Source organism: Varanus komodoensis, unplaced genomic scaffold (genome assembly GCF_004798865.1).
Source record: "Varanus komodoensis strain SLA01 unplaced genomic scaffold, ASM479886v1 scaffold24, whole genome shotgun sequence".
NCBI lineage: Eukaryota > Metazoa > Chordata > Lepidosauria > Squamata > Varanidae > Varanus > Varanus komodoensis.
In genome coordinates, this window is record NW_025335641.1 from 12,403,930 (window position 1) to 12,420,017 (window position 16,088).

The window sequence follows — 16,088 nt, forward strand, 5'->3', positions numbered from 1 at the left end:
ATTAATACTTCTAGGTGTGGGATAGCTGTGATTTCTGTCTCAATGTGAAATAATTCACTTCCATTGTTAGAAATGATATTAAAAGTTCATAATATATATGAGAGGAGTCCTTTTCCACATTAAAAGAAATGACAAAATGGATTATGCAGAATTGATATTAGGGGAATCTGTGAAAGTTGGTAGGTGGTTGTAAATGGCTTCGACTGAAACGCAATGCTTCACTATTGTAGCGAGCCCTTGAGCCTCCTGATGTGCATCATGAGAGACTTCTTCCTGTTTCTATACTTGGCTTCATTGTAAACCTTATAGGAATTTTTGTGTTTCAACATGGCGGACATGGCCACTCCCATGGTTCTGGTAAGATTTTAAAATCATAATTTATGTAATCTGTTATTTTATCTCCAGTTGTAGTAGAGGACTCAACATGAAATTTAGTATTGAAGTACCACTGGCACAGTATCTTGCATGTCCATTTTGTAGCTGTGCTGTAGCTCTCTCTCTTATGTTGTAGCGTTGGCAGTAATTTGTTCTGTTCAGCCATCTTGGTGAAAGCCTCACAGTGACTGGGCTTGTATGACACAGTAACCTTCACAGGCTTATAAGCTGCAGTGGGGTAAAGTGAAATCAAACCCAGCACTCTTCCTAGTGGTCCACTGCTTGCTTTAGGGGTTGGTTCACCCCTGCAGACTGCAGCAGTGCTGGCAAATGGGAAGGAGCTATTTTCTAAGGAGGTGCATGGACCAGGAGGGCCCTGGTCCTGCCTGCACCAGCTTCCCAAGCCCCAGTCAGGCTGAGGGTGGCAGGTGGGAGTGACATGCTCTGGTAGCTTTCCTCTGCACCCCTAGCTCCAGCCATCCATCCTTTTCTCCAGCAAGGAAATGGAACAGGAGGTAGTTGGCTGCCCTGTGTCACTTTCCCAAGCCTAAACTTAGTTTTGGGAAGGCGTGTATGTCAGGCACTGGATTGCTTCCCTCCATCCATTCTAGATGGTGTGCTGTGGGGCTGTAGGCCAGGGCAGCACAAAAGACCTAGGCAAAGGCACCTCTTGTCCCTGACTCTTGTCAGTCATAACGCACTACACCTGATGAAAGGGGCATGGGCAGCCTTCATGTTGCTCAGCTGTAGCACGCTGAAGCTGAGTGGTGCAGAGGTCACCCGTGTTCCTTGCCCAGAGATGGTGTACTGCAGCCGATGAGTGTGCAAGGAGCGTGGACAGCCTCCATGTGGTGTGGTACAGCTCAGTTCATTGTGTGCTGGGTGTCTGAGCCAGCAGAAGGCTTCCCTCCCCTCCCCTCCCCTCCCCTCCTCAAGCTTCCCCACACAATTTTTCTGCATGTGTCAGGAGAATGGAATTGTTCAGAAATGTTCCTGTTCTGCTGGCGTTGGTGGTAGTGCTGGGCAGGCAAATGCATGGCAGTGGTTGAAAGTGCCAACTTCTGACCACTGTCATCTTGCTCTGCTCGCTGCTTCTATGTGTTTTCTGCAGGAGGACCAAGGAGGGAGGGGGAATGTTACCCCTTTCTTGAGTCCCATCATCTGTCAGACTGAGGGGAATTTCACTTGCAATGCACAGGTAAAATTCCCAGAACGTGTATTATGTGCTGTGGGAACCAGCCCAGTAGCTTTGTTTCTTCAGGGGGGTTTCAGGGGGAAAGAAAGACTTGCTAATAAAGGCTCTAGTTCCATAGTATCAGTGGAACTCTATACTAAAAGACAAGTGGGGCACCGGCTGTTGCAGTGCAAGTTATTGGTGCTGCAGAAGTAGCGTTGGGTTGGACATCTATTCTCTTTTAAAAGGGCACTTGCTTTTAGCTTTTATTGGCCAACGGGTTAAATTTGGTGTAATGTTCTACTGCTACAGCGGTAACTGTTTCTGTCACTCTTAAGTTTTACTGCTTTCCAAACTTACAGCACAGTTCTTACCAGTTTTCCTGGGAGTAAGTCCACTGAACCTAGTTGCATTTACTCTTGAATAGACAGGTATAGAATTGCATTGTTAATATGGGAAATTAATGTTTAAAATTTGATACCCAAGTAGCTTTGTTAAATTGTTAAGCACATAATCTACAATAAGGAAATACATGGAAGATGCCTTGTGTGTAACATAGTTGTAGTGGTTACAAGCCCTGTAGTTTGCAGCAGTGCAAGTATAGTTCAATAGCAATCCATATTTGAAATTTGATTTTGTTCGGAACTAATGCGGACTACCTTGAGTCATGATTCATTAGTCTGAGATAAAGTCATATTACTGTGTTCTTCTATTTGATTGTGTTTCTCATGTTGATGCTTCCATAGTAGCTATGGAACCACAGCTTCTTGTAATATCTGAATGCAGAAATGTGGTTTGATCACTGCCTTCAAAGTAGAATATGAAACAGCATGACTTACTGGTTTATTTATCAGATTAATTGGAATCACCATTTAATTCATAGGTAGGTCAACACATATATTGTTAATATAAGTTTGAAAAAGGCAGAGGCAGCTGTTTCTCTTGCAGAATTTATTTCAATTCATTGTTAAGAAATTGTCTATTTTAACTTCAGGGGTTGCAGGAAGAGAGGCAACCATTCTGATTTTCTGCCTCGGACGCAAAAAAACCTTTCAGTTATTTCTGCTCTTTTTTTCTTGCAAATGCAAATAAAATGGAAGCTTTAACTTGAGCAGTTAGCATTATTGATAACAAAACCAGACCTTTTCCAGAGTGTGGCAACAAATCTTTTCTGTCCTTTTTACAGGACATGAACATAGCCATTCGCTGTTTAATGGGGCTCTGAGCCACGGGCACAGTCATGGAGGGCATGGCCACAGTCATGATTCCAAGCATGGTCATGGACACGAGCATTCTCATGATCACAGTCACGGGCATGGAGTGAGTCCAGGTTACTGCCATGGTAAGTGTGTGTGGAACACCAGGCTAGCACTTACAATTGCACATGGTTTCTGTGGATCATCTGTGTGGATGCATTAAAAATGCTAGACTCTTCAGGACAGGATAATGGTGAAGGTTATATTAAAATGTTTGAATCTTGTGTTTTGGCTGTCCAGTATGCCTCTTGGGGCTTTTATATGAATGGTGCTGAAGGAGAAAAATGGTATGAGAAAAATGGTAAGGAGACACTGGGTCCATCCTCAGACCTCTCCATTTCTGTAGCACTAATGCATACTTTGATTCTTTAAAGTATGTGCTGTGGCAGTGATATGAAAATGAGTCAGTGTAGTTAAGAGTGTTGGACTAGTACTGGGGGAACCCAGGATCAGATCCCCATGAATTTACTGGGTGACCTTGGCTCTCTGAGCATCTTTCAGACTAACCTTAAAAGGTTGTAGTGAGAATGAAAGGGTAGGGGGAAGGGAGAATTATGTGTGTTGTCTTGTGATCCTTGGAAGAACTGACTGACAATTCTATTTACTATGTTTTTGGCAAGTCTTGCCATTACCTCTATTTTGGAAAGAAAAGTGTTAGTCTTAGGTCTGCAGAGGTTCTTCTTCCCTTTAAGGAAAACAATTGCTTGCTATGATCAGTTATTATTTACCATGTAGCCTTTCATTTTTTAGGATAGGTTATTGACATTTTTGTGGTACAGCCTCAGAACAATTTGGGCCTTTATAAGAATATGGGTATAATCTATGCTGCTATTCATGAATGTTCATTTTCAAGGCTCTGAACTTTACATGTTCTAGCTGTGTTTGACTGGCTCCTGAATTCTCAGCCTAGTAGCAATCTGTACTTAGATACCACTCATTGTTTGGAAATCCTGAACTGGTAAACAATGAGGGCTTGGCCACTTGTGTTAAAAAGAACATAGAAATATTTGGAAACCGGTTGCAGTTTTGAGGATTCTCTCTCTGTCTTCCCCCTATCCCCCTCCTCAGTCTTCCATTTTTCCTGCTCTTTGGCTTTTAAAAAATTCTATGGTTTTTAAAATTTTACAATTGGGATTTAACAATTTAGAGTTCCCAGCTGCATTTAGTGGAGGAACTGCAGAATATTCTATAAGCAGTTGCTGAAAAAAGTATATGATTCCTTAAAAAGAACTTCAGTGATACAATAAAACCTCAAAACATTGAGAAGATAACTATTTTAACCTCCTTGCTCTTTTTACAGATGATCATCCCACTGAAATGACTGGAGCATCTAGCAAACAGATTTTAGAAGGTATGATATAAGGATAGTGAATTAGATGTCAGGTTCTGCCAAAATGAAACGATTGGAGCACAGCTCAAACCTAGCAAAGCAAAAAATTAAAGAAGCTTCTATCATATAAGTTAGTAATGGTCAAGTTGATCTCCCCCCCCCCCCCCCCCGTGTGCACGTGCGTGTGTGTGTCAAATATCTACCTCATGTTTTAATGGACTAACAATTCTGCTGATAAAATATTTGCCAGTAAAACTTGTGGGCTTACTGCCTTTTTATTCTGAGGAACTCTATCAGCTGGTTACAGAATTGTTTGCTCGAATTCACAAGTTCATGATTCAAGTTATTTGGATATATTAAAGTACTTCATTAACATATCATCAATTTGATAAGAAAAATAAGCTCATATTTACATTCCAAGAAGGAATATTTATTAATATGTAATACAACTGTGGGACTGATGGGAAGGAAAGAAACTTGACACTGGATCACAGTTTCTATAAGAGCTGACCAACTTTGAGGCATTTCTGAGGAGCCAGGGACTACTGCCTCATATTTGCACATCGCTGTTGCCAGGGCTTAAACAATCTCTGGGTAGCCATGAATGAGCAGGAGTGAGAAAGTATGTTGAATCCTGGCAGGTCACCCAGTCTGACAGTGATAAACTTCGTCTGAAACCAGAACTCTGAGTTGGGAGACAAATAACTCAAATTGGAACCTACATATCCTGGATTGTTTGTCCATTAAAAATCAAGAGTTCTGAGTTTGGACATCAGTCTAGTTCAGGGATAAAAATAGTTCTACTCACAGAGATGGCTGGTAACTTGAGACAAAGATAAAGCGACTTGAGAAATTTAAAGCTAACAGTGACTGTGTTAAACTGACCTCTTTTATTTCACAGATGGTACCTGGATGCTGCTAACTGCTGCTAACTCTCTATTATCCTTGCACAAAACTTGTATCTGTTGGACTTTTGTAAGGGTTATGGAGCAGGGCTTTTTCTAGTCATCATAAAACAATAGCCAGGATACAGGATTTTCAAAGAGAATGACAATGGACATAATTGGCAGATTATTGAGAGGAAAGGCAGGTACCCAGGAGTCAGTTAAAATTCCATTTTATAGTGTGCTTATGGTTTTGTCAATTTCTGTTGGTCTAGAAGTTATAGAATTCCAACTATAAAAGAAATGAGAACATCTGATTTTTTTTTTTAAAAACATGTTTATTAGTTAAATAATTTAACTGGCTATCTGTATGGATAGAAGCTGTTTTCTTTTTGTAGCTGCATGTGTTAAATTGTAATTATGATCACTCTGACAACAATAAACCAGTGTGTGATTCTGGAGTGTCTACAATGCCTTGGTATAAGTTTACAAGACAGTTTTCTGATTTTCTTTTATATGATGTGCCTGCAGAGGGTGCCAAATGTTCTTTTATGTACTGTGTTACACAAACACCACTGAATGCTTCGTTATTTGTTGTAGACTTCTGGCTTGTTCCGTTGAGTAAAATAATTCTTACTGAGGATCTCATTATCTATATTTTTCTCTGAACAAATGATCCTTAAGGCTGTGCGCAGAAACATTTAAAATCCTGTGAATATCATTTTTCCTTTTGGTGCCTGATTGGCAAGTATACTTTTAACTACCAGCAGAGGGATCTATAGGGCAAGCTTTTGGAGAGGTGTTGGTGAAACATACTGACTTGGCACATACCTAGATTTTTTTTTAACTTACAAGAACTTAAGTAGTTTATTTGGCAAAGGATTTGTAGCTGGTACTGCAAAAATGATTTCAGCAGCTGAAAAATAGAGAAGGAATTTTAAGCTTTTGCAGAGCTTTCTTTTTTTCTTCAGCTGGTCAAGATGTACCAGCTGTTCATCACAGCCCTGTAGTTTTTATCTTGCTTGGTGTATTGTACATGTGGATTGCATTATTTTATTGCACCCAAGAATACACTGTAGCAAATTGTTTAATTAGGAAAAATAGTCATCTGACAAAAACTTGGGCACTCAAAAGTTTGAAAGTTTGGTAAACTTGTATATAGCTATGTAGTGAGAGTTTGGTCTAATAGGACATTTTATTTGTTTGTATTTCTAACTTGCATTTTGTTTTTTAATCTTGGGAACCGTCCAAAGAACCTTTTATTAAGACTGCAGTATATAAGATGCAGACAAACAAATAACCATACCCATACTAATGATTAGGAATGCGGTGATTTTTCTTTTCGTCATATTGAAAGTCTGTTTCACCCAGTATCTTTTATGTGAAAGTTTGAGTAATGCGAAAAGCTTTAGGCTATTTGGGAGGAGCTGACACAGCATCTTCTTTTGGAAACTGTGGGAAGAGTCACAGTGCAGAGTCAAGTTATGTGGCCCAAAGTCCCTACCACTACCTATGCAATATGCTGAGGTGGATACTCCACTGCAAGCGTAAGATGAGAAGGGGTTGACAAATAACTGGCATCTCATTTGGTTACGCAAGTTTCATAATAAATATCCATTGAGTACACTGTTGTCTGCTTCGTCCTAAATGTCACTTATGTAAAGACCTGCTCAAATTTCATGCTGTAAAAAACATTTTTATACATCATATGTTTTCTTATAGGTGTATTTTTGCACATAGTTGCTGACACACTTGGAAGTATTGGTGTAATCATATCTGCACTACTTATGCAGAACTATGGTTTAATGATAGCTGATCCTATCTGTTCGATGCTGATAGCCCTACTTATAGGAATCAGGTAAGTGCTGCAGTGGGTATTTATTTTTCGGAGTTGAAATGGGGCAGGTTTTGCTGTCAATTACTGCAATTATAGTTACAATTTTTGTCATTGCCTGTTACTTTTTCCATCTTATACGAGTTTATTTCACACCTAAAATAATCTTTCTCTTGGCAGTAGCCAAAATTATCTGTACATGTAGTTTTATGTATTTTAAGCTTGCAACATGGTCTTTCTGACCCATACTGTGAAACTTCTTTCTGTGTGTGGTTTATATAAGCAATGTACTGTACTACTTAATGGAGCAGAATGGCCTCAAATTCAGTGGAGTCCAGCCTGCTGGCACATAATGTAGTCTTTACCAGGCAATGCTGCCAAACTTCCTGAAGAATGCTGCTTCATATCTGTATTTATTGCTGAGGCTTTTTGCTCTTCCAGGGAAGAACTTCTCAAATCTATTTAAAAGTACTGCATATAGCAGTGGCTATCTGAATCAGAGAAGACTTTAAGTTTAACATACTTTCTAGTTACTGCTACCTTGGGAGATAAATAGAAACATTAAATAGAAATTGTTTATGAAGCCTGTAAGATTCTCAGCCTCATAGGACTCTTCCTTAGATTAATTGATAAAAAGCAATCTAAAAACATGCTTCTGAGTGAAAATAAGATTCTAAAACCTTCCCCGTAAATTTTCAGTTTTAGGATAGTAAATAGATAAAGTTGTTGAAGGTGTTATTTAGATTTTCCATAAAGCAAAGATCCACATTTATACACAGGATGCTTCGAGAAAGGAGCACTGGATGGAGGCTCTCCCTTTCTAAATATGTCAGTAAGGACCCAAGCCTAGACCTAGTGCTCACAGAGTTCTTGTGAGCTTGGCAACAGAATCAAAGACAAATGCAGTATAGGCTAGCTGCAACAGTTAGCTTTGGACAGTGCTCTGTGCAGCTCAGAAGTCTGCCGTCAGAATTGTGAACGTTCTTTAAAAGGTGATGGTGATCCTGTTATGTATCAACATAGCTATCAAGTTTTGTAAGTGGCTTTGTGATGTAATGCGCTCTTCAGATCCCTTCTCTCCATTTATGCTGCAGTTCTGAGCAGTACCTTCTTGGTGAGTTTTGGTGCTGGTGATTTATTTGACAGGTACAATTTAGCAGAAGTGGAGTTTCTGCTCATTGCAATACTGAAAGCCTCTTAATACCTCCCCCCAGCCCCTCCCCCCAAATGTTAATGTTCAACTAGTTCAGCTGGACAAGTTAATAAACTCATGCAATACAGGATGTGTATACTGGTTTAACTATACATCATGATGATGTCTGTTAAAATAGGCAGAACAGATCATATTATATAAACCTACACAATTTTACACAAGTGTAATATTTGGGCAATTTTATTTTATAAAAATGTAAATCCATTTTTAGGAGAACTTTTAACTCAAAGTAATGACCATAAATGGCCACACTTGTAGTGTAACAGTAGATTGTGAAATGGTATATTGTCATAATGATTTCTGTTGAAATTTCTTTCACAGGTGGGCAATCTGTGGCCCTCCAGATGTGTTAGCATACAACTTTTGTCATCACTCAGCAGATAAATAAGATACGAATCAGCCTTTTGCTTAGTTTGGTTGTTTGCCAGCAGGCTGAACTCCTCTGAATTTGAGCCTTGACCGTGCTGGCTAGGGCTGATGGAAGCTGTTGGTTAAAATGTTTGGAGGGTCTCAAGTTACCCGCTCATACCCTCTACAGACATTCAGGAGCTGTGCATAGTTAACCAAGATCTGTGTTCTGCTTCTTAAACTCATGGGGTAAAATTCTAATCCCATTGATAGTATTGGATACCCATGATTTACAGGGCTTCCCAGTGTTTTACACATTTTAAGAAACTTTGGGAATCTAAAATTGATGACAGCAAAGTCTGACTTGTTTTCATTGACTTGTGAATCATGTTTCTGTGATCCCTTCAGAAATAAATGTCAGCAAATTATATTTTTGTACCAAGTTCCGGTTATGTAGTGAAGTACAATGTCAAGTAGCTTGGCTTGAAAGTGTTGGTATCATGCTGTATCGGAATAAGGCAACATGGCCTTGTCATGCAACATTCCGGCAGTATAGAATGGTTATGGTTAGTGATGCAAGTTGCTACCAGATTTAAGTATCTTATTGAGGTTAATGGCAGATTTTTCTTAGTTTGAAGGACTATAATTGCAGCTTACGAGTACTAATTCTCAATGCAGAAGGGGCAGGGAGGGCACAGTGACCCTCCCTTTTGTTATTTTCTCTTAGACTACTATGTAGAAAGCTACAGTGAGGGCATATGTCAGGAACTGGGAAGAGTCCAGGTTGTGTCTTGTGGATTTCATTAAGGGCTCCTATTAATATGCTGATAAAAATGAGTTTTGTGGCATCTTAAATGTGATCTCATGCATTGCGTGTTAATCTTTTTGTGGACTAGAGCCCACAGGAATTCTGTCTTCAGTTGGCTGATATATAGAAATGCATAGGGGAAAATCGTTGTTGTTGTTTTGGGATTTTATATATCATGAGGTGCCATTGCAGTTTGCAAATAAGATCACATATATTAATAAATGCCTGTATATTTCTATTGGCTGGTACAGTCTAAAAGAACAAATTTGTATATGTCTTCTTCCCTGATTACCTGAAGGAAATACTTTGCTACCTTTTCTGCACATTGGGACAAACATTTGATGAATCCCATATATAGAAGCAAATTGCCTCCATGTAAAGGTTTAGAAGTTTAGTTTGCAGACTAGCTTTTACTGACTAGCTTTTAGTCTGCAGCTCTTTGTGGTACTTATGTATTTGTTGCTGGCTAGCTGGTCCTTTATGCTTATCATTGGATTAATTGAACAAGTAAACAATCAAGCGAAATGCTCCTTCCTAGATCTTACCTCCAATTTTAAAAGTGTTAAGGGAATGCTGTCAGTCTACCATACAGTTTAAAATTGATGTTTCTTTTTTACTTTTCCTTTGCATTTTCTCTTCAAGGCAACTGTTAACATGAATTTTGCTCAAATGCATGCATGTGAAGTGGCTTCCAACTTAGATTGCCTATATTTTGATAGCAGGACTTGTTGAAACAGTTTCATGTTCAGCCTTAAAGACATTTTTAAAATCTCTTTAAAATAGCAAGAGTCACCATGTTTTGACAATGTAGCATTTGTTTTTCTTGTATCTACACCATTGGATTATTAACTAGAAGTCCATAAAGTCAGATTTGTGTAAATGCCATTTTAAAATTTGCTGAATACCTATAGAGGAAAAAGTAGAATGAAGAGCTTCAAGTAGTAAGAAAAAGTTAGTAGAGCTGAATCAAATACACTTAACAGCTGAAATTGAGGATTTCTTTATATTTACAAAAAATATGTGACTGTCATGAATAAGATCCCCCAGAAATTTTCTAGTGATAAAATCTGAATGCTTTCCATGCTATTGCTTACAACACCACCACCACCACCACCACCAACAGAAAGATGGTTGGGTTTAAATTTGGGTATCCAACTTGAATACTTCTTCAAGCTCATAATTACTTCTATCTCCTTGCTGTAAAACAGCAAAGTTTCTTACCAGAGGGCTACTTAATCTTCTTTAAAAAGCACAGTGAATTATGTAGGCATGTGCTTCTGTTGAAATACTTCTGAATTTAGGCTTCCAAACACAAAACAAAGTCTAAATGTGGGATCTGTTGCAATATGCAGAATTAATTGCAACCAGCAGTTTTTAATTAAACTACTATTTAAGCCACACTGGTAATGGGGAAACAGTAAAATTTTACCACTTAAGTGTAGTGCAGCATTTCAGCTACTGTGCTGGCCAGTGATGGCAGGAAACATTTTCATTTATGTTTTTCAGTCTTATTCTTGAAATCTGCACTGAGTGTGAGGTTTTTTGTACTGAATTTCTTCTTATATACTATTATAAGCGCATACACTAAGTATTTCCAGATGAAATTTTCAGTGACTGAATTTTGACAAGATGATCTGTTGATTCATTTCTCTGTGATGCCCTTTCTACTGCCCTTTTCTATATTTTCTCGTTTCCTATCTATTTCCTTGTAGAAAATTCCCTTTATATTGCCCTTTGAAGAAACAGAAAAGTTTGTATAATCCCTTCCTTACTAGGACAGCATAGGTGCTGTTCAGAACTTCATTCTTCAATTCTACATAATATGAACTCATTAACACACATTGTATTTTTACAGTGAGAAGCCTGTTGCTTGGTATACATTTAGTGCCTTTGGTTTTCGCATTCACTTATCCCGCTACCCCATGCCACCCTTCTTTTTTCAGCACACTATAGGTAACCAGTTCAGTTTCAAAACCAGAATTGCTGACAACAGCTTGATAATGTCCAAGTTAGTCTCATGTGAGCAGAGGTGGGAATAATTTGTTGTAGAATGCAGCATGCAAAATGGAGCTTTGGAAACTTTTAGGACAAGAGGTTTCCTATATTAAGTTTAGTCTTACTGTTTTTGTTTTAATCTGAAGTATAACTTTTTAAAATTTACTGGAAATAAGGAACATAATCTTCCCACTAATACCTTCTGTGGAAAAATTCAATCTCTAAACTGCATCTTGATAAGCTTAATTTGTAGCATATTGAATTGGAAAAAGATCAGGTGGATGATGCAATTTCAAAACTGCATTCTTTCAGCTGACTGTACCTAGGATACATAAGTATGTAAAGCATACTCTGTTCCACTTCTTTGAGGAGTGGGAATAAAAAACATTATTCAGGTATACTAAATTGGATCTCATTCAATTTAAAGTATTAGCAAATCTTCTAACTGAAATTTTTAATGAAAGCCTACATTGGTGTATTTTTGGGTTTGATTTTTTTATGGCATAGTTTTGGGATTGGTTTTTCTTTTTATCTGCATTGTGTTGATACCCAGCTTTTGATGATTCCACTGTCTAAACCTGTAGTTTCTCCTATAGTTTTTATAAAGCATGCAGGGATTGTTGCTATCAGTGCTAGCTTCAGTGTTAATTCACTTGTTATATTGGGGCAAATGCTAAGCTATCAGTGAAACTTTTTCTGTCTTCACCCCCCCCTTTTTTTTTGGCTTTAAAGCCAGTCCCCTTTGCACTAGAGGAATTGGCAAGCAAAATTATTATTAAGGCAATGAACAATGACATTTGATTCCATTTCATTAGCTTAAATGCAATGTATCTCTTTAATGCAAACTGGGCTTCTTTTGTCCAAACCCTTAAAAGTAAACAATTGTAGGAATATGTGGTTGTCCAAATATGTGAATAATTTGGTTGTAGATGGACCTTAAGAAAGGAAAGGATTATGAAATATTCCTTGAGGCCCACTTTAAATACAATATAGGGCTGGATTCCATGTCTTCAGAATGGACTGTTTTCTTTTGACAAAATGTATGTGAAATAAATTGCTGACAGCCTTAAATTTCCGTTTGTGGTTTGGATCCAGTGATGGTAGTTTTTTTCCTCAAACTTCCACTTTTTTCTACTCTGGAATAAATTAATGTTGGTAAATCCTGAATGTTGTGAACCATCCAGACAGTTTTGGCTGTTGTGCTGTATAAAGTGTAATAAAGATTTTGCTCCAGTGTGTGAGTGCTTATAGTAGCCCAAGCTAAGCCCATTGCTGTGTTCCATACATGTTATACAAGCATAGAAACAGAGCGAGTCAGCAGGGGCCTCCCGGGCCATCTAGTCTGACTTCCGGCACCAGCTGGCTCCGCTCACGACATGCCCACCATGCGCATGTCCAGCCTATCTTTGAACACCCTCACCGATGGGGCCTCAATGACCTCTCGTGGAAGCCCATTCCACACCCTCGGGGTCCTAACTGTCAGGAAGTGCTTCCTGGCATCCAAATGGAACTTTGGCTCCCTGAGCTTTGCTCTACTAGAGCGCGTCCTGCCTTCCTCTGCAGGGGAGAACAGGTCTCTGCCCATCTCCATGTGACATCTCCTCACATACCTGTATGTCACCAGCATATCCCCTCTGAGTCTCCTCCAGGCTGAAGAGACCCAGTTCCCTCAGTCTCATCTCATACCCCATCCCCTGCAAACTGGCCACCATCCTTGTGGCCCTACGCTGCACTGACTCTAACCTGGCTATGTCCTTTCTGTAATGAGTGGCCCAAAACTGAGCACAATACTCCAGTTGCGGGCACACCAGAGTCGTATAGAGTGGTAGTAATACCTCGATCTAGAAGCCACACTTCTGGTTATGCAACCAAGGGTGGCGTTTGCCCTCTTGACCACGGCATCACACTGCTGACTCATGTTTAGCCTGCAGTCAACCAGTACCCCGAGGTCCCTTTCACAAGTGCTGCTCTCCAGCCACTTATTTATTTATTAAAACATTTTTATGCCGCCCCATTCGGCAAAGCCTCGGGGCGGCTTACACTTGTCACCTAACCTGTACTTATGACCCTTATCCATATGCCCCAAGTGCAAGACCTTGCACTTATCCACATTGAACGCCATCCTGTTGTCTCCTGCCTACTTCCATAGTCTGTCCAGATCCTTTTGGATCTGGAGTACCTGCTCCTCAGTTGTGGCCACTGCTCCAGTTTTAGTATCGTCTGCGAATTTGATCAGCAAACTGTTCACCCCTTCTTCCATGTCATTTATGGAAAGATTAAACAGGATCAGCCCCAGGACAGAGCCCTGGGGGACCCCGCTTGTCACTGGCCGCCATCCCGACGATTCCCCACTAATGGTTACCCTCTGCTTTCGGTCAGTCAACCATGCCCTAATCCACTGAACAGTGCTTTGGTGTATCCCAAAACTCCTCAGTTTCTCCAGCAGGATATCATGGGGCACTTTGTAAAGGCCTTGCTGAAACCCAGGTATAGCACAACCACTGCATCCCCTCCATCTAGCCATCTCGAAACCTTGCCACAGAATTCCACAAGGTTTGTCTGGCAGGACCTGTTTTTGCGGAAGCCATGTTGTGTGGCTGTCAGCCTCCCTTCCCTATCTAGCATCACTAAATCTCTCTCTATTATGAGCCTTTCCATTGTTTTTCCTACAATGGACGTAAGGCTAACAGGTCTGTAATTCCCCATGTCCCTTCTACTACCCTTTTTGAAAATTGGTACCACTGATGCCACCCTCCAGTCCTCTGGAACTTCACCCATTCTCCACGAGGCCTCAAAAATGGAGACGAGCGGGCGTGAAAGAACCCCTGCCAACTCTCTAAGTACTCTCGGGTGTAACCCGTCAGGGCCTGGCGCCTTTGTAATGTCCAATGCCCTGAGGAGCCCCTTGACTTCAAGGGGGGGTGACTAATCTGTGCCCCTAAGTCCCCAGCCTCATCTAATCTATGCGGATATCCCCCATCCTGCTTTGGGGAGAACACGGAGGCAAAATAGTCATTTAGCATCTGTGCCTGTTCCCTCATATCAGTCTCTGGATCTCCTTCCTCCTCATTTAGTGGTCCCACCACTTGTCTCCCCTTCCTATTCTTATTTACATGCTAAAAGAAGCCCTTTTTGTTGCTCTTGATATTCTTGGCAAGTCTCAGTTCGTAATCAGGCTTAGCCTTGCGAAGAATCCTTCTGCAATGGGCTTCCTCCTCCCGGTATACCCTTTTGTCTTTTTGCCCCAGTACCCATTTCCTACGGAGGTTCCTCTTTCGTCTAATCCCTCTAACCACCTTTTGCATCCATGGCGGCACTCTCCTCCGCCTTCCCACCTTACTAACTAGAGGTATCGTCGAGGCTTGTACCTCCAAAACTTCCCTTTTGAGTGCCATCCACCCCTCCTCAACTCGCTTACCTTCCAGTAACCTATCCCACAAGACTTTCTCCAGTCTGGCCTTCAGTTGGCCAAAGTTGGCCCTCATGAAGTCCCATCTTCTAGTGATCAACCTGCTGCACGTCCGCAGTCCCCTGATCTCAAAGCAAAGGTTGGAGTGATCACTCACATCCAGAGCTCCCCTAATCTGTACTTCATCTATCAGCTTCTCTCTATTGGTCAAGACCAAGTCAAGGATGTTTCCCCCCCTCGTCACCTCTCGGACCCTCTGTGTGAAAAACCCTCCCTCTGTAGCTTCTAGGAAGTGACGTGACCTGGCTGTCACCGCCGAGTGAGTCTCCCCACTAATATCCAGGAGATTGAAATCCCCCATAATTACTGTGTCTCTCCCCCGAGATATCCTTAGAATCTGGCCTGTCAGGACATCATCCAGGGTCTGAAGTTGACCTGGAGGGCGATAACATACCCCCACTGTCAGGTCTCTTTCCCTGTCAAACCCCCTAAGTTTCACCCAGACTGCCTCTACCGAATCTCCATCTATGCTGCATTCCATCTCACTGCATCCTACCCCTTTTAAATATATGCACCTGTATTTCAGTGTGGCCTTGTGCAAAAGTTGCTCTCACCTGATTTAATAGCTAAGTAGCATTGCCCCCTGCATCATGCACCGATTGGTGGCCTGCAAACCTTCATGTGTTGATGTACCAGTGTCTATAGCAGGGCGCCTGCTATACCTGTGTAGCTTCCCCAAACTTCTAAATCATATTGGGTTACAGATGTGTGATGGAGATGTGATTGATTGCATGAGGAATACACCACCTTCATAGGGACTACAATGAAATGCAGATGAGAGTTGCAACACTTAGCAACAGCACATACTATCATAGAATGGTAGAGTTGGAAGGGGCCATTGGGCCCAACCACCTGCACAGTTCAGGACACCAAGTTAGAGCATCTCTCTCAAATGGCTGACCAGCTGCATCTTGAATGCCTCTAGTGTGGGAGAGTCCACAACCTCCCTAGGTCATTGGTTCCATTGCTGTACTGCTCTAACAGGAATTTTTTCCTGATCTTGAGCTAAAACCTGACTTCCTGTAATTTGAGCCTGTTACTCTGTGCCCTGTACTTTGGAATGAATCATCTCTGTCGCCCTCCTTTGAACCCTTTCTAGCTTGTTTATATCTTTCTTAAACTGTGGTGCCCAGAACTGGGCACAGTACTTCAGATGAGACCTGACCAGTGCTGAGTAAAGGGGAAGTAGTACTTCATGTGATTTGGGAGTGATAATTCCATTAATGCAGCCTAAAATAGCAGTTGCCCTTTTTGCCACTCCATCACATTGTTGATTCAGGTTCAGCTTCTGATCTAACAACAATTCCAAGATCCTTCTCACTTGCAGTACTGCTGAGAGAAGTACTCCCCATCTTGTAACAATATATTTAGTTTCATTTTTCCTAGGTGCAGAACTTGGCAT

General features: G+C 40.8%; 1 protein-coding gene across 2 annotated transcripts in view; it reads left to right on the forward strand.

Moving 5' to 3' along the window:
* SLC30A7 (solute carrier family 30 member 7) overlaps positions 1 to 16,088 on the forward strand; it is a 40,802-nt gene that overhangs the window by 8,775 nt on the left and 15,939 nt on the right. For both annotated transcript variants that reach the window (XM_044432290.1, XM_044432289.1), the window contains exons 5-8: positions 231 to 357; positions 2,736 to 2,891; positions 4,106 to 4,156; positions 6,742 to 6,877. In XM_044432290.1, coding sequence (XP_044288225.1) covers positions 231 to 357; positions 2,736 to 2,891; positions 4,106 to 4,156; positions 6,742 to 6,877 — 470 coding nt within the window. The remainder of the gene's footprint in view (positions 1 to 230; positions 358 to 2,735; positions 2,892 to 4,105; positions 4,157 to 6,741; positions 6,878 to 16,088) is intronic.